Source organism: Corapipo altera, unplaced genomic scaffold, assembly GCF_003945725.1.
Source record: "Corapipo altera isolate COAL_440 unplaced genomic scaffold, ASM394572v1 45, whole genome shotgun sequence".
NCBI classification, from domain to species: Eukaryota; Metazoa; Chordata; class Aves; order Passeriformes; family Pipridae; genus Corapipo; species Corapipo altera.
The window spans coordinates 24,312,099-24,336,011 of record NW_020884877.1 but is presented as its reverse complement, the minus strand read 5'-3'; the positions used below and the strand labels follow the sequence as shown (position 1 = coordinate 24,336,011).

General features: G+C 39.3%; 1 protein-coding gene across 4 annotated transcripts in view; it reads left to right on the top strand.

The window, feature by feature from the left end:
- Positions 1-23,913, top strand: part of MYLK (myosin light chain kinase) — a 202,899-nt gene that overhangs the window by 73,464 nt on the left and 105,522 nt on the right. For 3 of the 4 annotated variants that reach the window (XM_027637383.1, XM_027637385.1, XM_027637386.1), the window contains 8 exons: positions 7,563-7,770; positions 9,500-9,548; positions 11,252-11,417; positions 13,948-14,113; positions 16,906-16,942; positions 18,842-19,416; positions 20,790-20,993; positions 22,076-22,210. In XM_027637383.1, coding sequence (XP_027493184.1) covers positions 7,563-7,770; positions 9,500-9,548; positions 11,252-11,417; positions 13,948-14,113; positions 16,906-16,942; positions 18,842-19,416; positions 20,790-20,993; positions 22,076-22,210 — 1,540 coding nt within the window. The remainder of the gene's footprint in view (positions 1-7,562; positions 7,771-9,499; positions 9,549-11,251; positions 11,418-13,947; positions 14,114-16,905; positions 16,943-18,841; positions 19,417-20,789; positions 20,994-22,075; positions 22,211-23,913) is intronic. The other variant, XM_027637384.1, reaches the window with a different exon arrangement.

Below are 23,913 nucleotides of genomic sequence, written 5' to 3'. Positions count from 1 at the left end.
ATTGACATCCCAGCTACACTGACACGTGCTGCTCTATACAGTGTGTTACCTTCGTGTCCTCTGTACAGGAAAGGGTAGAATCCATCTTGATAGTGTTCTGAATTTCAGCTGAATGATGTTTCAGGTTATTTTGGGGTGTCTGAAGACTCCTAAAACAGTGTTACTTTAAATGTAATAAATTTAAACTTATTATTTAAATAAAAGAACATCTAATCTAAGAAAAGCACATACGATTAATTCCCAAAGAAGTAAGTGGGGCTTAAATATTCTCTAAAGAGCTGCATTAATTGGGACTGGTGTTTGAACTCAGAAAATATATAAACTGAAGGCAGCTTGGCACACAGTGCTACTCTGAAATTCCACTGGAGTCATTCAGAAAAAACATAAGACAAATGGACTTGTTGAGGTTATGGTACCTGGGGAAGCAATGCTTTATTCAAACAGCTACACTCTGGTGACTGAACACAGAGCCAATACTCTGTGCTCCTCTAGAAACCCTTGACACTGAGTTTCACAAAAAAAATATGATTAAATGTAGAAGATTGAAGAAGAAATTATCTGCAGCTGCTGTCTGCTTTTCAGTTAGCAGACCATGTCTTCCATGGATAGGTCATAAATTCTTCCCTGCTGAGTACTATAAAAACTGATTCCCCCAAAGAACTGTGGTAGTATATGTAGTGTTCAGCACCTTTGCAGTCTGCAAAAAGGGGTTGAAGAGGCAGGTACAGAATAAGCAGATTATGCAGAACTACTTTTAAAGAATCAAAAGTAAAATTGGTGGGGTGCCATCTGCAAAAAGATCTCATGTTTGGTGTCTGGACTATAAAATAATGAAGTGCCATTTGGCATTGATGAGTACAGAGTAGAAAAATAGAACACACCCAAGGTTTACAGAAAGACCATTATTTTTTCTCATATGCACATTAGGTAATGCTTTGAGGTGAGCATGTTTGTTCCTACTGTATTCTAGTTTGGCTTTAATGAGAAAACTGTGGATTCTAGACTGCTCTGTAGAAGAGGCAGGTTATTCGCTTTGTTTGCAAGGTTATAGCTAAGTCTCCAAATATTTAACATTTTCATGTTTAACCCTGCCAGGCAAGTTCTCTGTTTTAAAAGCAAGCTTTTAAAAGGGGTAAGCTATTCTTGAGATATGGTTTGTGTATGTTTAAAGTCTCAGAAGGAGCTTAACAATGTATCATGTCCACTTTCCTTTATCAAGAACATCTGCTGTTCATTTGTTAAAGCAAACTGCAGCTTGAGCCTAACAGAAGCTTTGTTACAAGACTTACAAAAGAGCTGCACTGGCCAGAACTGTGTCTCCCACCTGCACTAACCATAAAAATTAAATTAAAATCAAATTACACAACCTATTAGGTGGGCTGTAATCATTATGTTCAGTTGTAGTCTCAACAGTTTTATAGTACTTCTTTCCTAAGACTGAAATTAAGAGTTCACAGCAATATAAACTATTAAAACAAGAAGTGGCACTTTTTTCTAGTTTCAATGCACAGCTCTCTTTACATGGACAGATGACATGTTATGGTGTATCCAATTCTTAGCATCCTCTGCTAAGTTTGTTCTCAAGTACTTAATTCCCCTCACAAGTCTTTTAATCAAGGTCCAGATCCAAAATCTCTTGGCTCTCAATCCAAGGAAGGTAGGGGACAGTGGATAGAGTCTGATGACTATGGGAAACACCTCTTTTTTTGTACAACCTAGGATGAGCCCCATCCACAGGACAGCTGTTACTGTTTGGATTGAGTCTCTTGGCATGAGAGCCTTCAACTGTATGACCTTCAGATGAGCTCATTACTCCAAGTTTTGCAAAAAGTGCAAGTAGTTTACTCCCTTGTAGTAATGAGTATTTGCTATGCCAAGTTCACAGGCAGCAGAATAAAGGTCAAAGTTTGGCACATACTCTGAGTGGTTTTTCACATCTCTTGACGTGTCGTTCTGGTGTGACTTCTAATCATCTGCCCACAGCAAACACTTGGGAGCTCAGTGGTAACATCTGACAACCCTAAGTGAAGCTATGCTCATTTTATCCCCTTGCAGCTTCTGTTCTCTGTGGCCTTTTCTGATGTGTAGTTCCCAGAAACTGATGGTTTCTGGTCAAAGATGGGCATGGAACAGAGAATAGGCTACAAAGCCGCCTCAAATTTCCCTCAGTTTCTGACATTCCTTAATGTTAAGATAGGCAGGCAGCCACATAGGTAAACACCTGCTGTTCCTTTAGAAGAGGTCACTGCTGTCAGACATCATCTAGCAACCCATTGACCAATTTCTCTTGAAATTTTAGTGCTTGCCCTGTCCACTGTGATGTGGGAAATAGTTTATTCTCTTCTGCTTTGCAGGTATTTTTATGCATTAGAAAACATTTCTCATTACTGCTTTTCTTCATATATGACTTGTTACCCAGGTCATCCAAACCTTGTTTTTGTGTTGCTTTACAACTTCCAGATGCTAGTCTAACTATAAATATGCTAACTACAGTACCAACAATTTTAAAGAAATTATTTCTTTGTGTTGCAATGATTGAGATACAGGCTAAGAGCATCACTCGTGGTAGCCTCAAGGTCTGCATATCCTTTAAAGTCTCAAGACAAGTGGAAAAGTCTATATTTGCAAAATGCTTTATTTGTGTACATGTACACATTTACTGTAAGAAGTTTATATTGTATTTGTCTGTCTCAAATATAAATGGGCAGTTCCAAGTTCTTCTCACTGAGAAACAGGTGTCAAAAAGCAGTGTCACTTAGCTGCAGGAGCACAAAACCTGCTTATTTTGGAGTGTTACATCATAGAATCATAGAATCATTAAGGTTGGACTCTAAGATCATCAAGTCAAACCACCAACCTCTCACCCCACATGTTCACCACTAAACCGTGTCCTCAAATACTACCCTGTTATTCTTTAAGAGCCAACAAAGGGGACCATCTTCCTCAAAAAGCAGCAAGGTATGAAAATTAGGTTGAAATCTTCATTTTGAATAACATGTGAATAGATAATATTTCTGTCTTTCAAATGTAAATTCAAAATCAAGTTTCTTCAGATGGATTGAACCACACAAATACAACTGATTCTTTTACTGAATTGATTGAATACAACACACACATAGGTCTTAATTCTGGACTTTGTGGAATTAAGGCAAAGGTAGTCTACAGAAATAGCAGCACAACTGAACGCTGTGTGCTGACAAAATCTGGATGTCTCAAAATTCTGATTTCATGGGAGAAGGATTGTCTCTTCTGAGGAATTTTAATCATTAGTGAATTCATATTGCAGCATATGAAATCATCTCTAGGAGGGGAGTTATTTTGAATAGCAACTTCTTAACAGTTGTAACTTTGCCAGTCTTAGTACAATTTGTGGTGTGCCTGTCTATATATGATGCAATTTGAGGAGATTTTGCAAGAAATAAATCCTTTTGATAGCTGTTTTCTTCCTGATCTCATTGCTTGTGTGTTAAATATGACCTTAAGCAGCAAAATGGAACATTTATCTAGTCCTTAACATCACGCACTGAACACCTCAGCCAGTATAATGATTATAGTGCTTGAATATGTCATGTTAATGTTTGCCATCATTTCTAATAGTCTTTAGGTGTTACTGTCAAAGTGAAAAATACTCAATAATGGTTCACAGCCCATCAGTGTTTCACAGTTTCACTTACACTTTGGTTTATTGTCACTTACTGCTGACTCTTTTGGATCCTGTGGGTTTATGTTCATTGTTGACCTCACTGGAGCCAGTGATGTGTTTAAGTAGGCAAACCTATGATTCTTTGAAATTAGTGTATAAACAGCTCTTTTATGGACATAGATATAGGCTAAATTTTAAAAAATCTTTCCTGTCCTTTTGAACAAGCAAAAGGATCACTGAATATATTTGCCATTGGTGTTCACTGAATGCCTTTTGCTTTGTGATGGGGGGAATAGTTTGTAGTGGCACATTTTTTAATAATTCTATCCTTTAGTGTACGGCTTCCATTGATTTGTTCTATTTTTGACCCCTTATTTCTTTTCTTTGGGAACCTAGTGCTGTCCCTCTTCAATAGCATTCCCTCAGACCCACATGCAAAACAATCCTAACTCTGGGAGTTTCACACACAACAGGTTCTCTCTCAGCTCTTTCCCCTTGCTGTGTTGATGCCCAGAGCAGAAGGCCTCTTTTACCTTAGCGGACTTTCCCAGGAACACTTTAAGCAATTGATGCATCCAGATAAAAACTCAAAACTCATGTTTGTGCTGATACAATGGCTATTTGCTGCTTGCTGTCAATTTTCCACTTGTTATTGTTGTAGAACAGGTAAAGAGAAGCTGTAGCCTCAATGGAACTGGCAATACTCACACAGGCCAAGCTGTAAATAAAGGTTATAGCCTTCTGCTGCTGGGCATTAAATAAGCAGATAAATTTCTGTTTGCTGTGGATTTATGCAAGGCAGATGTTTTTAGTGAGCTCTGGAAAGGTTGGGAGGAATATAAAACCTGCTGCAGTTCTGGAATTGATCCATTAGGATCAAAACCCAGTAACCAGTGATTTGTTTAAGGGTCCCTGACACTTTTATGGCAAGACTATGTATTTCAGAGAGGTCTGGCTCAGTTTGAAACACATTCCAAACCCAAACCTGAAATAAATCCTTGCAACAGAGCAATTCTGTAAACTTCTGCTTTCCCATCATTTCATTTTTGACAAAAAATGAAAGCAAAAAAATCAGAGTTTGGGAAGAGAATGACTCAAACGTTTGGAAGGAAATGGCATGCTGATTGCCTGTGTTTGTAATTTTCGGTGTGGCATTTCCTCAGTGTAGAGGTGTGGATGAACAAAATAACACAGACATAGCGAGCATAAAATAAACACACACAGAAGAAATGGAAAAATACTTACTGTAGCCTCAGTCATGTGATACTGGAAGGACATGTATAATGGTATATCAGAGCTTCAGGGGTCAGCTAAAAATGGCCTTGTGTGGTCCAAGAGGGACTTAAGAATATTATAAAACAAAAAGGAAAAGGAAGAAAGGTATTTCCCATTGCTTCGACCCCAGTTGTTCCCTGGGATAACTGATGGAATGTTAATATTTGGGAGCTTTGAAGCTGGGTTGAACAATACAACGAAAACACCAGAAAGAATTACTGTGAACTGGAAAAAACCAGTAAATGTATTAAGTGATGTGTAATTGATGACTTGCATTCACAGGCCAGAATCTCAGCAGCTGTAAACAGATGTGGTTAGACTGATTTTAGTGAAGGGGTTGTGATGTAATGCACTGAAAAGGTGGTTCTGCCTTCACATCATTCAAGTGCTACTCTGTCATTTTACTGTATTTCTTGATATAACAGTTTGAAAGCCATTTTGCCTCAAATATTTCAAGGAAATCTTAATATTTAGTGAAGTAAAAATGAGAGGTAGTAACTCTTTGGGTAAATCATTTAATCTCTCTGTTGGTTTCTTAATCTAGAATGAAAAGATGAATACAAGGGCATTGACAAGCTAATAGTAAGAAGCAGTTATTTGGTACAAGTCACTTTCTGTGCCAATGAGCACATTATCAACTAACAGGAGTTACAGTACTGTAACAATCTCATATTGATGCTTCACAACTCCCTTTTCCTGAAAATGAATTGTGCTGAGAAAGATATTCCTTGGAGCCTGTGCTCTGAGTAAGCACTAAACCAATTTGCTGGAGAAAGGTTAGAATTCCGGGTTGAGTGGGAGCTGTTGTTTTACAGAAAGCACAGAAAAGAAAAGGCATGGCCACAAAATGGCTTTAGAAAGATGCTGTGGGTTTTTTTTAAACAGGAATCAGCTCTCAATGTGCAGGATCCCACAATTTATTCTTCATGGAACATGGCTCTTGCTTAGGTAAAGATAAACTCAGAAAGAACTGGATAAGTTTGTACCAAAGTGGAAAGTTTCTTCAGCTTATTCAGCATATTCATGCTCTTGGCAAACATTAATGTCCTTTATATTGAGTAAGTAGTGTCAGGAAGAAGAAGTCATCACATCACTGGCAAAATTAATTTCTCTGAACTGATACCTAGAGAATTAAAGGAAAGAGAAAAATTTCTGACAGCTGTAGGTTAAGCTCCAGCAGATGAGAAACCCAGCTGGAGTGAGGTGGGGCTGGATTAAAAATGAAAGGTTTTGAAAGAAGAGAACCTAGGAATGGGTAAGGTTGGTTGGTTAGAGATTTTAATTTGGAAAGTAAGTGCTGTGCAGTCAGAGAAAGCAGAGCTGAAACCAGGATTGGAAACTGAGAGGAGAATGCTGGGAGGAATTCGCCCAAGCCACAACCAAGCCTTCTTCAAATCAAGACAGATCATCAATATTTTGCCCACCTGGAGGTTGAAGGGACTTCCTGTTCAGTTGCCAAAATTTGATAATGTAGTTCAGAATGCAACACTACTTCTTTCCCAGTGAGCAAACACAGACACAACTATTACTCATCCCAGCTCATCTTGATCCACTCAGTTACTTCATGACATGTAGGCAAAGGATCAAAGAGCTGGAAGATGGGGAGTGAACATATCAGAGTGGGGGTTAGGAGAGAAGTTCTGCAGTCAGGAGTTGTTATGATGACTGGAGAAACTTACAATTAACACATAGTAAAGCGACCCTCGGTGGGGATAGGATCTCTCATAAAGCAGAGGAGGAACCTTTGCCTGAGTAGTCATTTTGTTGGTGGAAACTGGTGTATGTCTGCTTTTCCCTTTCCTTTTTTTTTTTTTGCAAAAGAAACACACAGATCCTCATCGAGTTGCAACAGCTCAGTTGAAATCAGTAACTCAGTTCTCAGTTATACCAACTGAGGATCTGTCTGCAAATCTGAAGATATCATTAATGCCATAGCAGGAAGGGATATATTAATATCGTTGTTATTTAATGAGCACAGGACTGGTTCATTTTTTTGAAAATTCTTCTTTTGGGTAGACCACAAAGCTGTTTAAGTTGAGCAGTGTTTTTGTGTGAATATGTGTAGGTGCTTATAGTCTCCCTCCCTCCATAATATGAGAATGACCCTTAATGACGCTTTTGTAAGTTGCAGCTCCTTATCTTCTGCTTTTAAAGATCAAGGCAAAATTTGATATGTGTCTGCATTTCTTGCCTGTATATTGTCAGGAGCCACTATATCTCATTACATTTCCATTATAAGCCCAGTCCTTGGCAATCATGCTAGAAATTTTTGGTCTGGCTACCTTGTAGTCTTGCATACTTAGAGGTGTAGTAGCACTATTGCCCTTCAGTTTCTGAACAGTGAGGACCCAGGGTAAGGATTCTTCATCGGCACTGTCACTATGTTTCTGTGGAGAAACCATAGAAGTGGGAAGATTTTCTGCATAGGTATCTATCTGCCTGACTAGTCTTATGATTTTAAGTTTGACTTATCCAAGAGTTTTTTCATTTCACTATGTTCTGCCATTTGGCTTGCAGAGAATATGTGTTTAACAGCTCCCGTGTCAAGAACTTTCCACTGCATTGCTAAATGTCCGACATTTCTTCCTGATGTCATCATCTGTTAAGTTTACCTTCTTTCCCCATCTCTCTCACATCTTTCCAGGTCAGAGGATACCCTGAGCCCCAGATCACATGGTACAGAAATGGGCATCCTGTCCCAGAGGGAGACCATTATGTTGTGGACCGCAGCATTCGGGGGGTGTTCAGCTTGGTGATCAAAGGTGTGCAGGAAGGTGATGGTGGGAAATACACCTGTGAGGCTGCAAATGATGGTGGGGTTCGTCAAGTGACTGTGGAACTGACAGTGGAAGGTAAGAGGATACTTACATTACTGCAGTGATGATTATAGAGTTTAATTAAAGGAATAAGCTGAGTTAAACTGTCTAGTTAAAATCACAACTTGTGTTTTCTTATTGGGGCAAGAGAAACTTCACAGTTTAAGGCATTTTTCAGGGAACTAAATGTCTACTGCTGGATAAAGTGTGTGTTCAGTTTCAGGTGTATATGATGATGCCCAGCTAACACAAGTCCTAGCTTTACAGATTTTGCTATAAACTGTAATTTTCATGGAAGTCACCACTCAGGGCAGAAACAAAGGCCTGGAAGCTTAACATTTTCTCTCAGGCAGTAAAAACTGTGGCCATCTTGGTTGCTTCACAGATAGGCACACTGAGTCAGTGGGTTTCTGGAATTCTCCAAGCATGCTGCCATTTGCTAAGCTGCATGTCTGGTTGTAATGGCATGCTTAATGTCACACGGGAAACAGCCAAGATCAAACCCAGGAATTTTTAAGAGAACATCTGCATATTAGATAGTTGCAAACTGCCAAATGTAAAATTTAAAGAGTGACACAAAGCCAGGGAAGGATTGAAATCAATTGTACTGCAATTTGGTCATGTCAGAGATCTGTTGAATGTCACAACCTCTCTGGTCACAACTTTGTGTTGAATTCTTGAAGCAAAGAAAAAAATCTGAAGCAGTCCTGAAACAATCAGCATTTAGGTTTATTCACAGTCAAAATCTCCAACAGATTTCCTCAGAGTTCATACTGAAATATGGCATGATTATTAATGCCTACTGTTGTAAAAATCATGCAATTTTTATGCCCCTAGTTTTAAGCCATGACAACTTTATGAGTGATAATTTACATGGAGGTTGAAGATTTTTTTTAAAGCTGTTTTTATATCAGTTTTTCTGACCTGGGCTTTGATGCAGCTTAAAAAAAACTTCAAGGCAGTATCCAGTGACCAAATTTCTCAGAGTTTGAGAATTATATGGTCCTTATTCTAAAAATCCCTCTATGCATCAAGATAGCAAAGCACAGATTTTTTTCTCTTCTCAGCAAAGATACCTATGTGGGGCCGACTGTTACTTGACAAATGCTACTGAAACACGATCTGCTCTTTCCATCTGCATGGTTGTCCTGTCTGACAGTGATGTGGGTTCTTATAAGGCTCTAGAACAAGCATTTTTTTCACAGCCATCAGACTTGTTTGTTTGATGCTGGGGCTCTGGGTCTCTCCCACGTCGGTCCCAAAGCTTCCCGGGAGCTGCGTGCACCAGGTGGCGCTGGGATTACACGGCTGCGCAGGGATCTCCCTCCTGCGCACCAGCAGCAAGGGAGAAGCTTTGTTTTCTTTACAGGAGAGGTGATCTGGCCTAACATGGGGCTGAAAACCCAAACAAGTAAAGTAGGACCTCTTTCACAGTCCCAAAACCTTTTGCTATCTTAATTCGAATTAGTGCTGCACTGTAGAAATTAGACACAGTGTTTCATTCACTTGTTTAAAAATATTTTTGCATTAATACTCTGCAGTGTTGTTACTACTAAGTAGACAGTAACTGTGCTAAAGCTTGTTTTTGGAATTGGAGAGCCTAACTTTGAGACTACAAATGACATAACCTTACACTCCAAGTGTTGCATTTCTCCTTTATGTTTGAAACCTCTAGAAATGCATATTTTACACAGTCTTAGTGTCTGTAATTCCCAGTGGTCTTGACAAAGCTTCTGACTTCCCGTTTTTCTATCCTATGTTGCAGGAAGCTCCTTGATGAAATACAGCCTGCCATCCAGTGCCAAAACTCCTGGGTAAGAAGTCCAATGGCTTTGATATTGTTTACCAGACACTTTAATATATTTTGGTAGGAAAACAAGTAAAATTACTCTTTCTAAAAATCTCCATTTATCCCAAGCAGAATAGCTACCATGAGAGCTGCAGGGTTAGCAAAATGGTTGAGACTGTGAGGATACAGCTAGTGCTCCCACATGCTGACTGAGGAATTAATCTGGCTGAAAACAGAACATCCTGCTGATACCTGCAATATTGCACCCTCCTCTGCCTTACATAAATGGGGAAAGGGGAAAAGAAAAAAATATACATATCCATTTGTGCATGTTTATCAACCAGCCAGAATGCTGCAGGCCAGCTAGTAGGTGATTTTCTTTTAATGAGTTAGTATATGTGCACAGATATATAACTATAGGAACCTAAAACCCCCTAAAGATGGTCACTAAAAGACTTCTTTAATACACATTTGTGTTCTTCTTTAGTGGTACCATGAGGAAGATGACATTAAAAGCTATCAGATATTCAATTATATGATAAAGTGATTTTCATTTTAGCATATTACAGTCATCCTTCTCTCTCAGTACTTTTTGCTGGTCCTGTTGTCCATGTAAACCCTTTCATTATGGTATCATCTCTTACTTAGACACCTCAAGCTGCCTCTATGGCAACCATCAGGTCTTGGCAGCACCTTGGACTGAGGCGATGAGGTCTCTGTTAGTATCTGACACCTGGTAGGAAGGGTGAGGTATTGACACATCTTACTTGCATGTGGCAAAGGGCCATCTGGAAGCAAAGGCCTTGAAAATGGTTCAGTTTGCTTGCAATTAAACATAAGGAAAAAAAAAAAAAGAAAAGAAATCACCATCTGCCATCTGCTAATGTGTCTTTGTTGTACCAAGGCTTCAGAGCAGAGTGAGTGTGTTCCCATTGACATTAGCAGACCTGATGTTGCATCTTTTTTATTTTTTCATCGTATAATATTGCTTGATGTTTTATGGTTGTGTAACTGTTTACGGTTTTGGACTGCAGTCACTGATGCCACTCTAGTTTCATTCCACATGTCATTTCCCAGCTGTGCCAGCCATGTAAGTAGAGTTGGGCATTTACGCTTAACAGTCATTCACCCGAGATGGGTATACTTTGGTTTTGTGCCTTCTTCATGTTTGCTTTGCAAACATTGCAGCAATGAGATTACAAACAAAATTCTTCCCCAAACCAAAAATATTTACCAGGACATGTCAGAAGCGTTGCAAAAACAAGGTGCTGATTCATAAATCAGAAATTAATTACTATGTCATTGCACTCAATAGCAAAACAAATTATATGATAAAAAACAGTGAACAAGTATGCACAAATAATCTTTTAGGAGGCAACTAAGAAACAGAAAATGGGAAAAACTAAATGCATACAGTGTTTCCTATCATTTGGTTTGCCCAGCTCTGCTTATAAGGAACTGAAAATGTCCCCAAGATCTGTTATGTGTATGATAGATTACAGTACCTAGCATAACATTATTTAGTTGCATGAGGAGTCAAGAGCAGTAATTACCAGCATTTCCATTTCTTCCATTGGCCAGAAAAAATATGGAGTAACTACAGTCTTGGTTGCCACCAATTATATACCCTTGTTGGCAGACCGCTGGCCTGAAAGCTGCCTGACGTGTGCTCTAACCACAACAGCTTCCAGTTCTTCTGTAAGACCAGAATGTAAATTGCCTTTCCAGGGGAAGACTTGCTGTTCCATCTGTGGAGCAGAGGCCAAGCATCTGGGGAGAAAGTCCACCTAAGTTTGCTACAAAACCCAACAGAGTTGTTGTGCGTGAAGGCCAAACAGGCAAATTCTCGTGTAAAATAACAGGACGACCTCAGCCTCAAGTAACTTGGTTTAAGGTATGATTTCCCCAAAAATTCATGTTTTCTTTCTCTTTTGAAATTTTGTGACTTGAAAATGAAATGCACTTGACACTCAAAATATTCCTGTTGAGAATTTACATACAAGGAGAGCTGTATTTTTCCTCATTTTTTTTATGCTGAATAAACTCACAAAAGATAATAGTGTTCTTTCTCAGTATAAAATTCTCCTTCATCTGTCTCATTGTTGAAAATATTTGTACCAAAAAAATCATCTGAAAGCACCAAAGAAGATCTAGATTTTCTCCTGGCGTCTTAAGATTTTTGGTGGATGAGGGGAGGAGGAGGGGAAGAAACCATTAAAAAAACCAAACAAACAAACAAAAACCAGAAAATTGCTCATAGAACAGGGAAATGCTTCCAAGTCATCATCTGCTTTATTCTAGACTTATCCTTGTCTGTAATACAAGAATGCCAGGGCACATATCTGAAAACAAGCAGCCTCTTGCTGTGGAAGCACTCACCAACATCTCCTTGAGTTGGCGGCTCCATCTGGAGTCTGCTGCTCCTTCCAGCTGCTGTCAGTTCCCTGGGACCTGCTGGCTCTCAGGACAGTCTGCAATGCAGCTGCTCCACAACAGTCTGCTTCCAGTCCCACCAGACTCATTCAGGTTTTCCAGCCATGAATCTCCATGCAAGACAGGATTTGTTATTCAGTTCTCTTTGTTCAGGGCTGTGTGGTAAGCAGGAAGCAGGGACTACCAGTCCAGCAGTTTGGATTTACACTTTGGTACTTCTTCATACATTTTTTGCTGGAGGTTATATTTTACATTTTGGTATTGACTGCCAGGTTCTATAATGTGTTAATGCTATAATCTGGCTTTCATTCTCTTATTCAAAGGAGAAGTATGTAAAGTTCTTGTTATTAGCAGCCCCACATGTTCTGTTCATATTGATGTCCCTAAAAAACATATTTTAACACTTGCAGGTCTGCATATATTTTTCTGTAAAATACCAGAGTTGTGTTGTTTAGAGGTTCAGTACTGATACCATTGCTGGCCTGCAGACACCCAGTCCACTCCTTTGAACTTACCCTCAATCCATTGCTTTTGGTTAAACTGGTTTTCTTCACACTTTTGTAATATTATTTTAGTGTCTGTTTTAAACACCGTGAAGTTTTTTCTGTAATCCATATGCCTTTAAAATGCAAATGTGTAGTTGCTCTTTATCAGAGCTTTATTGGAAGGTCGTTATTGTGAATTCTGTCCTTGCATCCCTGTTCATAAGGCATGGATTAACTGGTACTCATGCATGTGCTTTGGCTACCTGTGAACAACCTCAGGCCTACAACTGGTCATGTCAGGACAGCGCTGCAGGGTCCTGCTGAGTGGTGGGTGTTTCAGCTCTGCCTCAGACACTCTTGGAAATGAAATTACATGGCTGCTGGACCACATGACCGCCTTCCTTACAGCATGGAAGCTTTATTAACAGTTAAAATGACGCTTTTCAGAACTGATGAATAAGCCTTTGTGTAAATGTCTTACTCTTCTTATTGTTTTCTTTCCAGCTTTCTTACTTATTAACTTGCAAAGAACAGAAGCTTCTGTATCATCACTAACCTTCCTGATGTGAACTAGTTTTTAATTCCTTTAGGACCGACAGCACCCAGATAGCAGCAGGTTGATAGAATTCAAGAATTACAGTGTTTGTAAACAGTGTAATGTTCCCCAAATATTTACTGACCAAAGCCCTACAAATTGTAGATTTGTTTGCTTTCCTCTCCTAAACTTAGGATGGGAGAATCTGTGGTGCCTGATAGCAAGGCACTTGTCCTTAATGACTGGTGCTGAAGCAGAACCACTTATTTGCTCACAAATGAGATATTGGTCAATTATTTTGTAGAATGTAAAGGGAAAAATTATCATTCTGATCACCTGCTCTGTATAACAGAAAGCATAGAACTACATTCATTTATTCCTATCTCAAAGCCATATCTTTGGATATAACTCTGGTGTGGGACTGCAGAGGAGCTGTGTTGCAGCAATGCATCTCTTAGTATACCTAGAACTTTCTGCCACCTCCACCTGGCCATGGATGAGGTCCTCTTATGCAGAATCTTTTTGCACTTTCTGAAGTGATACAGTTTAAAAGAGCTATTGAGGGATAGAGAATTACTCTCCAACTTGGAAGCTTTTACTTACAAGCATTTGATTTTTTTATTAAAAGATATTTGATTTCCTGGAACAAGCATGAAGAGAAAACTGGTTTGAGCCCACATACAGTGAAAAGAATTTTTTCTAGGAATATGGGTATAATAAATAATGAAAAGCCAAAACTAAACTGAGATAAGTGGATGACAAAAGAGAAAGAAAAAACAGTCTCCTGCAGACATGAATTACAGAATTTTGGACACAGTTTTTTGTTTATACCATATGAGTATTATTCATAGACGGAATTCGGCTAAAAGGTAGGAGAAAGGCATTTTGACCTGATGTTTTACCAAACAAATTTTTGCTCTCCTTCTCTTAACAATAGCTGTCTGTCTCATGGTGTCTTATGACATTTGCAGGGTGATACTCAGTTGCAGCAAAATGAGCGTTTCAACATGTATGAGAAAACAGGCATCCAGTTCCTGGAAATCCAAAATGTTCAGCTTGCTGATTCAGGAATTTACACGTGCACAGTGGTAAACAGTGCTGGGAAGGCATCTGTGTCTGCAGAGCTCACCGTGCAAGGTACAGCAAAGAGTTTGCAGGAGAGACAAAAGTGAACCACAGACCTTCCTTTAAAATATTTCTGGTTGTGTTCTCAGCATATCCACAAGAAACATTCATTTTTTCCCGTTGTCTTCCTCTTTCTGTCTTCCTTAAATGATACTGTGGTAGCCTGGAATGTGCTGCAGCTGTAAACACTGGCGTTGGTTCAGTGGAAAAAAAGGCTATTGAAAGTGCTTTGTAACAACTTTCTTTAAAACCAAGTTTTCACTTTTACTGTGTTTTGGACTTTTATGTGTTTTGAATACAGATTTTCTTTTCAGCAAATGGAAGCCTTTGACTTGTCATTGTAATCAATAATTAATTTTGTACTTCTTGAATACTAGCACCAGATGCACATTTATACCAACTCTCTTTGGGGAAAAAAAATTGTTCTATGTTTGTAGAACTAGGGAGTAAAGTAAAGAATCATAACTCTAAACCATAAAGAACAGTTTAATGAGATTAAAATTTAGGCTTTTCAGCTCTCGACCCCACCTATTTCACTGCTTCTAAAGGAAACAAATGTCTTTGCATAAATAGTTTAGGATGTTCTATTCTATATATGCTTCATCATATACAGTTCGTTTTGCAGTTTGATACTTCTCAGGGTGCCCTTTGCAATGGCCTCAAAATACAGCCTTCAGCAACCACATTAAAGAGAATTTCTTCAGGCTGTGGGTAAGCAGTCACTGGACGCAATTAAATAATCCAATCAACAGCTGCTGGCTTCAGCTGCAGTCATAAGATCAGTGGGGTAATTTTTTGTTGCGAGATTTTTAGGTTCACATCAATGCTGGCACTCTGTAAGGTTTCAGTAGTATAAATAACAAGGGGATTAACATTTGGGATGCTCAGAACCACAATATGTGCTCAGAACCTTTATATAACTTAAAGCTGTGCTTTTTATCTGTAGGTTCCAATCTGATGAAGGCATTGTAGAAGAAGCTTCTACAGTTTGCCTATTCAATGGAGGTTTTATAGAAAAGGCTGGGTTTTTTCAATAAGTCTTTTTCTAAACATGAAACTCTATTCTTAATTGCTCCCCCTGAAGTGGTGAGCTTTCTGTTCTGTAATGGGTACATCTGCCTTGAGAGATGATGCGGAACTGGGGTCACAAAGTCAGTTGTGGTATATGTTTGCTTCAGATGCTGACCACATCTCTGAATAATGTGGGCATTCTTTCTTGGATTAGTACAGGTCAGTAAAAAGGGCACTCTTTTGCAACGTCCTTGACTAATTGGATGATTCCACTTACCTAACCACAATATATAATACCTAATTCTTTCATTATCAATTAAATCAGGTCGTCAGGGTTGCTGCAAGATGCTAACAGACAGTCAAGAAGCTCAGAATTACTACATTTTCTTTCAAATCCATGCAATCTCACACAGAGATATTTTTACTGCAATAGCTACATTTTTTCCCAGGTTCACAGAGAGGAAGGTAGAGGGGGAGGAGGAAAATAGTTTTTTAATTGACAGGGTTGCATGTTATTGTCTTGTTTGCAACCAGTAGTTATTCAGCTTCCTCTTCTACATTTATCCAATCTGTTTTCAGCTTTATTTTTTATATTTCTGTTACTGTTTATTGACAGGTTTATTGAAGTGAGGTCAATGGGTTATTTCCCTTTCCCACTGCAACTTTTGTTTGTGTGTAAATAGATTCTTTTGGTCACTCTGAATGGTATGGCAGGTCCAAGCATTTAGATGTGGATTTTTGCTTGCAAAACACAGTGTAGATCAGGGTATCATCCACCATATGATTGTGTCTTTTCCCGGAGGTAGAGACTCTGAAAGCATTTTTATGGAGTGCTTATTGATGACTTGAAAAATTCATTATTTTGCAAATTAATTATTACATGTTTTTCTACTGTAGTTTGTAGACAACAGCGTAGGTGCAACTTTGATCTGACCAGGAGAAAACAAGTTTCATCCTGAAGTGCTGATGAGGGGGAAATGGAGAGATGTGGTTTGTATTTGACCTGGAATGGTACTTCTCTCCTCACAACTATTTATTAACTCATGCTACCCCCAAGAGAAACAAATACCGTCAAGGTTTGGGAAAATGCCTGGAGGATTAAATACTGAGAGACTGACTGTGGGCAAATATGTGCTCAGTTTTATCAGTGCAGCTGATGAGGCACCTTGGCAAATCAGTATAGCTCAGCCATGCTCCCAGATTTCCTGGTGGTGTTTCAAAGTGAAAAAATGTGATGCATTAGCTTTTGTGTTATTCATGTTAAACATGATAATACTTGCTACACAGCAAATGAGTTGGTGAATGTTCACAGGTAGGCCCATGTTTTGGGAGGTTTTCCTACTGTTAGTTTGGTTTTGTGTTTTAGCCAGAGGACAGCTGCAATTTCACTGAAAGCATGCTCAGGGGTAGCACTGATTGATGATTTGTCTTTCTCCACTTCTGCAATCTCTATGGAGTTATCATAAGATTTGATGAGCTGCCTCCCAGTTGGAATCTCTTCCTTACTTCTCTCTCCCAACACAGAGCTTTTGAGGCTCACAAAACCTTCAGTTCTCAAGTGACTTGAGAACATGACCCAGAAATGTCTCAATATGGACCAAGACCTCTTTGTGTTTCAGCTGAGCAGCTTGCTGTGGTCCATACCAATTTCAGTGTGGTGACAGTCAATCATGATTTCATTGGATTAAAAATGAAGGTTCTTAAGTATATTCTTTGCTTAAAATCTTTCAAATGTATGGAATTATGTACAGTATTATATGTATAAGTTACCTGTTTCTTCTTTTCTGTTTAAGGTCCAGATAAGACTGACACATACGCTCAGCCACCATGGTATGTTTTTATGCAGTACTTTCTCAGAATATTTAATTGCAGTGCATTAATTTTGACATTTATTGGATGAGGTTTCCTCACAAAGTGATAAACGTTTTTGGATCAGTCTGTATTTGGAAGTTAGGAAATGTTTACTTGGAATGAGATTCTTTTTTACTGCCAAATTCAGCTGTCCTGGTAGACTCCTATGAAATAGTTGGTGGAACTGGTGGCAACATTATGAAGTACAGAGTTCTGGTCTGGTCCAGGAAAGCAAAATTCAGATGGTTTTATACTCACTGCTTCCATCTAGTCAAATAGTTATATAATATGAAAAAAAACCCAAGCCTGTGAATAGAAATTATATGCTGTACCAGAGGGTCAAATTTCCTTTTTGAAGTCAAAAACGTGAGTGAATCTTGTCAGTACTGAGCTGGCTGTTCTTTGCTGTCATAAACAAAATGTAGTATGGCCATGGTCTGTGCTGTTGTCCAAAAATACGTACAAAAGTGTGAGTGAAGTAGCAAGAAAAAAAATGGTATTTTAGGCTTCATCAAGATTTTTAAAGTTAAATTATTATAATATTTTTAAAAAATATTTTGTAAAATTACTTTTCTTCATAAATAGAAAATGCAGGAATTAAATGCTCTAAGCTGTCTGTGTAAGACACTTTCACGAAGGCCAGTTGCTTTACAGTCTTCAGGATGCTTAATCTGTCCTTACCTGCCCTGAATGAGATTTTAAAATGGCATGTTCATGTTGTCCTAACTCCATGGCTGCTGCAAAGTGGAACTGAAAATGCTGGGCTACCCTGTTTTTCAGATCTGTGTGATTTTTAGGAACATACTTGAAAGTAAGTGTAGTGTAAACGAAACTGTGCAGCTCTACAGCCAGAACTCCTCATGTATTGCATTCTCCAGAATAGTTCTGCATCCTCCGTGATTTATTCACACACACACACACAAAAAAGAGATATTTTGTAAAATGTAAAAATCTTACAGTTGTAACTGCAAATCTCTAGTACATTTAACTCTGGCTGAAGAAATACCACAATAAATATCCCAAGTCTCCCTAAAAGAATAAGTCAATGGCACTGAGTATAGCAAGCCAGAGCTGCAGTAGAAATTTCTTCCCTTATTTCAAAGTGAAATGTTCCAATTCTGCCTTGGAATAATACTTTAGAAATGTGAGACACAGACACAGAGCTCTACAGGTAATAACTTAGTGGTCAGGGCAATCAACTTCAATGAAGGAAGCTTAGATTAAAGACTCCAATTAGTCGTCCACTGCTGTGTCCCCAAAGTACTGAGACGATCCATCACAGTTCTAAGAAACTCAACCTAATAAATCCATAGCTGACATTGCTATGTCCACCCAATTTTTTTTTTTTTTAATTTGCCAAAACCCCCTCTCCCTCCTCTAGGCTTTAGTCACGTTTCCTATCAGTCCTCTTTTAAAATCACTTGAATTACCATAATTAGAAATAGTAACTTTGCTGCACAATTTACATTTTCATTTCCCTTGAGGGAACTATTTTATGTGATATTTGAGCTATAATTATACTTGACCTTAATTTATGAAAGCATGAAGTAGTGTTACATCATGGTCATTCAGGGTCTTGTGTAATTGCTCCCTATCTAAAGCAGTGTGTGAAAGTTTAGTGTCTGACTCACAAAACCTGTTAGAACTTGAGCAGTGGATCTGTATCCAGAAATTCCTCAGCTGACACAGTGTCTGAGCCCTGACTGCATTTTATGAAGCTTTTCACTCCACTTCTTTTATCCATGCTCATCTATGTGAAAGAATCTAAAGGCTAATCATTTCACCTTCTTGCTAAGGGCTTGAACATTTATATCAGTGCTGATAATAATTAGTCTTTACGCAGTGTCATATATCTGTAAACTTCTCATTTTCCTTCAGCATGCCATCAAAACCAACCACACTTGCTGTTAAAACTGTTGAAAATTCAGAATTCAAACAGTCAACTAGCAATGGGATTGCTAAAGAGCTGAAATCCAGCAGCACAGAACTCGTGGTTGAATCCAAAGACAGGGTGTCAGCAAAGAAAGAGTCCTTTTACTTCACCAGAGAAGCCAAAGAAAGTAAGCAGGGACAGTACCAAGAAGCCAATGCAGTGTCTCCTCAAGAACATAAAGAAGGCAAAAAGGGACCTCCAGTCTTGCAGAAAACTTCAAGCACCATCACACTACAAGCTGTCAAACTGCAACCAGAACCAAAGGCAGAACCCCAGGCCACTTCCATGAGACAGGGTGAAGAGAGGAAAAGGGCTGTGCAGCTCCTGATGTCAGCTCAACAAACTCCACCTCTGACAAGGCAAGCCAGTCCAAGGAGTAGAGAAGCAGAAAACAGATCTGGAGCCCAGAAGGCTATAACGGAGGAGAAGAGGGAGCCTCTGGGAATTCTCCCTCGGTTTGAGAGCCATCCACAGAGCCTGGAAGCATCAGAAGGCCAGGAGGTTAAATTCAAGAGCAAAGGTAAAGGGATGAAAGTTATCAGAGGCCCTGGGTTTAGTCAGGTTCCCCTTCTGTGTGTGGAAATGGGGAAGCAATTCCTCTTTCTCAGCAAGTTCTCCTCCTAAAGCTTGTTGGAAATAGATGCAGAATCCAATGCTATTTCCACAATACTTCTCTTAATGAAATTTTCAAACCATCCCATACTGCAGTGTCCATCTCCTCTCTCATCTGGGGTTTCCCCAGATATAACCATTGCTGCTGTTTCTAGGAGGTAGTTTTAGGCCCTCCTGTATGAAATTGCAAGTGAGTAAATGGATGGTACACTTTCCAGAACTGTAATTAGTTAGATTGCCCTTGAGCCAAAAAAATTATCGGATAAGGAAATACAATCAGTCACTGCATTTCCCTTGTGGCATCTAATTTTACATCTCATATTTGGTCAACCTGACCTGAGTGTTTCCAAACAGCTGTAATCATAAAGTCAGAATTAAAAGGGAGATTTAGAGTTTGCTCCACAAAATTTGACCAGGTTTTAACCCTCTCAGAAGAGTAACAAGAGCTGCGTTTTGCTGAATATAGGGAGTAGATTTGGAACACTTATCTTTTTTTTTTTTTTTTTCAATTCCAGTTTTAGTAGAAAATAATTTGGAAGCATTTTTCTGCTTTTTTTTTCTAAATTATATTTGCTCTTTAAAGTGTTCCCACAAATGAGAGAGAAATTGGATTTTATGTCTCTGGAGGCCAAAAAAAAAAAAACACACACACAACCATGGTAATTTATTTCATTTCCTGATAGTTCTTGCCCCATGAGTACAGAAGATAATTTATAGCAGAAGCTCAGAGAGTAAGTAGGGGCAAAAAAATTCTAAAGATTATGGCACCTTTTGAATAGTTTATTTTTCAGGTACATTAGTACTAAAAACATGAATTGTTTTCTGTCAGAGCATCTCAAACGTTTTGCAAGCTTTAACTAATCCATGATCCTGTTAGGCAGGAAATGTAGTCCCTATTGTAGAGAAAGAAGATTACTCAGTTTTTATTGAAGCCAGTGAATGCCTTTTCATTTGGCATTGAACCCAAAGCACAAAGTCATAATTATCTGCAAGGGCAAGGTGTCTGCAGGGAGTTACAGTGGAACATCCCTAATGGACTTTAATGAGTAATCCAAGAAACAGCGATCAGTGTTGCTTTCACAGGCCCTCCTGCCTGTTCGTACAGCACCACCTAAAGCAGGGACATCAAACTGTCTTCTTTTACAATAGTTCTGTGTATTGTCCATTAAGGTTTCTATAATTATGTATGTGCAAGTTGTACCTAATTTACAGTAAAGTAAATAATGGAATTACACTTAGGAGAATACCTGTTCCTAAAAATCCAAATGCTTGATTGTCTAGTTTCAGGGAAACCAAAACCAGACATGCAGTGGTTCAAAGAAGGTCGACCTATTAAAGCTGGAGAAGATGTTCAAATATATGAAGAAGATGGGATTCATTGCCTGTGGTTAAAGAAAGCCTGTTTGAGGGACAGTGGGTCTTACAGCTGTACAGCTGTCAATGCCAAAGGCCAGACTTCCACCAGCTGGTTGTTAACTGTCAGGAGTGAGTAGCTCTCGTGAGCATATCTGCACTTTGAAAACTGTGGCTGGGCTTTTTTAAACTGTCAGAGGGTGGTGACCACATGATTTTTATTTGACTTCTCAATGCAGGTTAATTCAGATTCCTACCCCTGTGAGTAATGTGGTGTGGGACAGCTGGCAAGCCACTTTTTGCATCAGTTTCCCTTCTGACTTATCATTTTTTGTTGTTTGTATAGCTAAAACCATCTTAATGATTGTTTTGTACCAAGGGAGGCCTATTCTTGGGTTTTCTATTGATGCTTGTATTTAATTCAAGTTGTCAAAGATTTTGTTGTTCTGCATTTAATTCTTTTGAAGTTGCTTAGCATTTCTATAGAACACTGAAAAATTGAAATGTTTTTAAAGCACAAAACAATCCAGTGCAGTAAAGCTAATAAGAAGAAAAGGGAAGGAATGAGAATTGCATTTTGCTAATTCAAGCACATGTCCCAGTGACAAATTATTTTCAGCTTGAAGGCACTGTGTTACTAAGTCTGGTTGAAAAATTTGTTGGCCTCTAGCAATTCTTGTCCTCAGTTCTAATGTTTACACCTGGTTTTAGGTTTTGTCCTGTATCTATGATCATGTTTATGCAGCATTTTGCTGTACCTGAAGTTAAACTAGAATACCCAAGATATTCTCTTTCTGTCTCGTGAGAGACCTATAAACTGCATCCTTAAGTCTCCCTGTTTCTCACTGCCAGCCAGGGGAGATCTGGGAAAGGAACTGGGAGAAGACAGACAAGAGGAGAGAAGAATTATCTTTCCTGTTCCTTGTGCTGAGCTCTCTGGTAATATACTGCATACGCTTACAGTGATTGGCTGCAAATGGTGGATTCTGGCACAGAAAACCACCACCTAAAATAGAGCTTGAGGGCTGACAGTGCCTGCCTTGTGGATGATAGAAAAACCCCTTTTTTATACCAGTCCACTGCTCAAAATCATTTCTATGCCTCAATAAAACGTATCACCGTGCTTAGCCCAGCCATGTCACCTAAGCACACCTAGAAAAAGTCGCTAAGTGCTAAAGCTGATTAAAGGAACTGTTTTCATTTTGGTTTTAAAGGGCCTAAAGTTGAAGAGGTTGCTCCATGCTTTTCCAGTGTCTTGAAAGGCTGCACTGTGAGTGAAGGACAAGACTTCGTGCTGCAGTGCTGTGTGGGAGGGGTCCCTGTGCCTCACATCACGTGGCTTCTCAATGGTAAGAAATCCCCTGCTCTGCAACACCTGACACCCATAGGCTCTGAATACTGGACAAAGCGCTCTAAATCACCCCAATACAACCCTCCGGGACACCTGAAGAAAATTTACTTACACTCACATCACGTGCACCAAGAGTGGTTGGAGCAATTCCGCGGTGTGCCCAGCAGGGAGCGCTGGTGACCAGGACCAGGCTGTGCCCTGGTGGGTTTTACCTGGGCTGTGTCACACTGTCCCTCACCGGCTGTGACACGTCTGTGCTGTGCTGGTGACAGAGCTGTGCCCGGTGAGTGTCCTGGGCTGTGTCACACTGTCCCTCACCGGCTGTGACACATCTGTGCTGTGCTGGTGACCAGGCTGTGCCCAGGTGAGTTACCTGGGCTGTGTCAAACAGCCCCTCACCATGTGTGACAAATCTGTGGTGCTGCTGCCCTGTGCTGAATCCTGTGCTGCCCCCACACTTTTGGCACGAGCTTCTCCTCTGAGCATAACAGGTTGGCATTGTGATCCTGCAGGGATAATAAGTTCTACACAAAATAAGTGCAGTATATCCCTCTTTACAGTAGGAAGGAAACCAATGCCTGATTCTAGCCTTCCATCACCTGGGCACATTATAATTGGTATTAGCAGCTATGTTCCCAAGATCTTGAAACTATGGCTCTTCTAGTTACTTCTCTACTAGAAATATGTTCCTTGACATTCTAATATTTGCCTAAAGCTGACTAAAAAAAATAAATTGAAAAGGAAAATGTTTTTTACTTTTATCAGACTGTATAATCTCCTACCCTGCCCTCATTACGCAACTGAACAGTCAAGTTTCCTTAACTTTCCCTTAATACCAGAGCTAGGCCCAAACATCAGCGTTTTGGTTAGATTTCAAATGATTTCAGAAATCCAGGCACTACATGCTTTGGCTAAGGGCTCTTTCCATTTAAAGCCATATCTATTAAACACTAGACAAATTTATGCAGCTTAACCCTTGATTACCTCTCTTACTCTTGAAGTGCAATTGATTTTTTTGCAGGCTCTCTCAGGCTATCTATCTTGGGGGGGGGGGGGGGGGTGTGATTATAAACAAGGAATAGCATTCTTTGCCATTAAGATGTTTCTTCCAGGATTATTTTAAAATTAATTATTTGCACATGATCTCTGTTTTTCTTTAGTCATTCAAAGTAAGCAGGATAACTGAAAAAGGTGGCAGGGCAAATGAACCATGACCTTGAGATTGCTATGTTCCCACGGCATGGTCTGTTCACCTTCCTAATAACCCCATGTCTAGAACAGAAAGGCCAATGCTTTGTTTACGACACAAAACACGTGAGTAAAGGTTCCGACACTCTCCCATTGGACAAAATTTGTTTCTCTATTTGAAGGCTACTCTGAAGTTCCTCCCTTACACATGTGAGCAGAATCATTGCTGGGCTCTGCAAGAATTGTCTTGCAGCTCAGGGTCAGTCATTTCATCTTTATAAAAGAGTATCCTTGGTCATAAAGTGTTCCCTTTGTCATTGAATGATCTACTTATACTCAGTTATCTTCACACAGACAGCATCTTCCTGTCTCAGATGACTGACTTTGGGTTGATTTTCAAGTGACTTACAGTTTATCAGGCACAGAAACAACCTCCATTTATGTAACCATGTTCTGCTATGCTAACTAGAAGACTGTTATCTCCTGAAAAATACAGCTTAGAGATAAATAAGC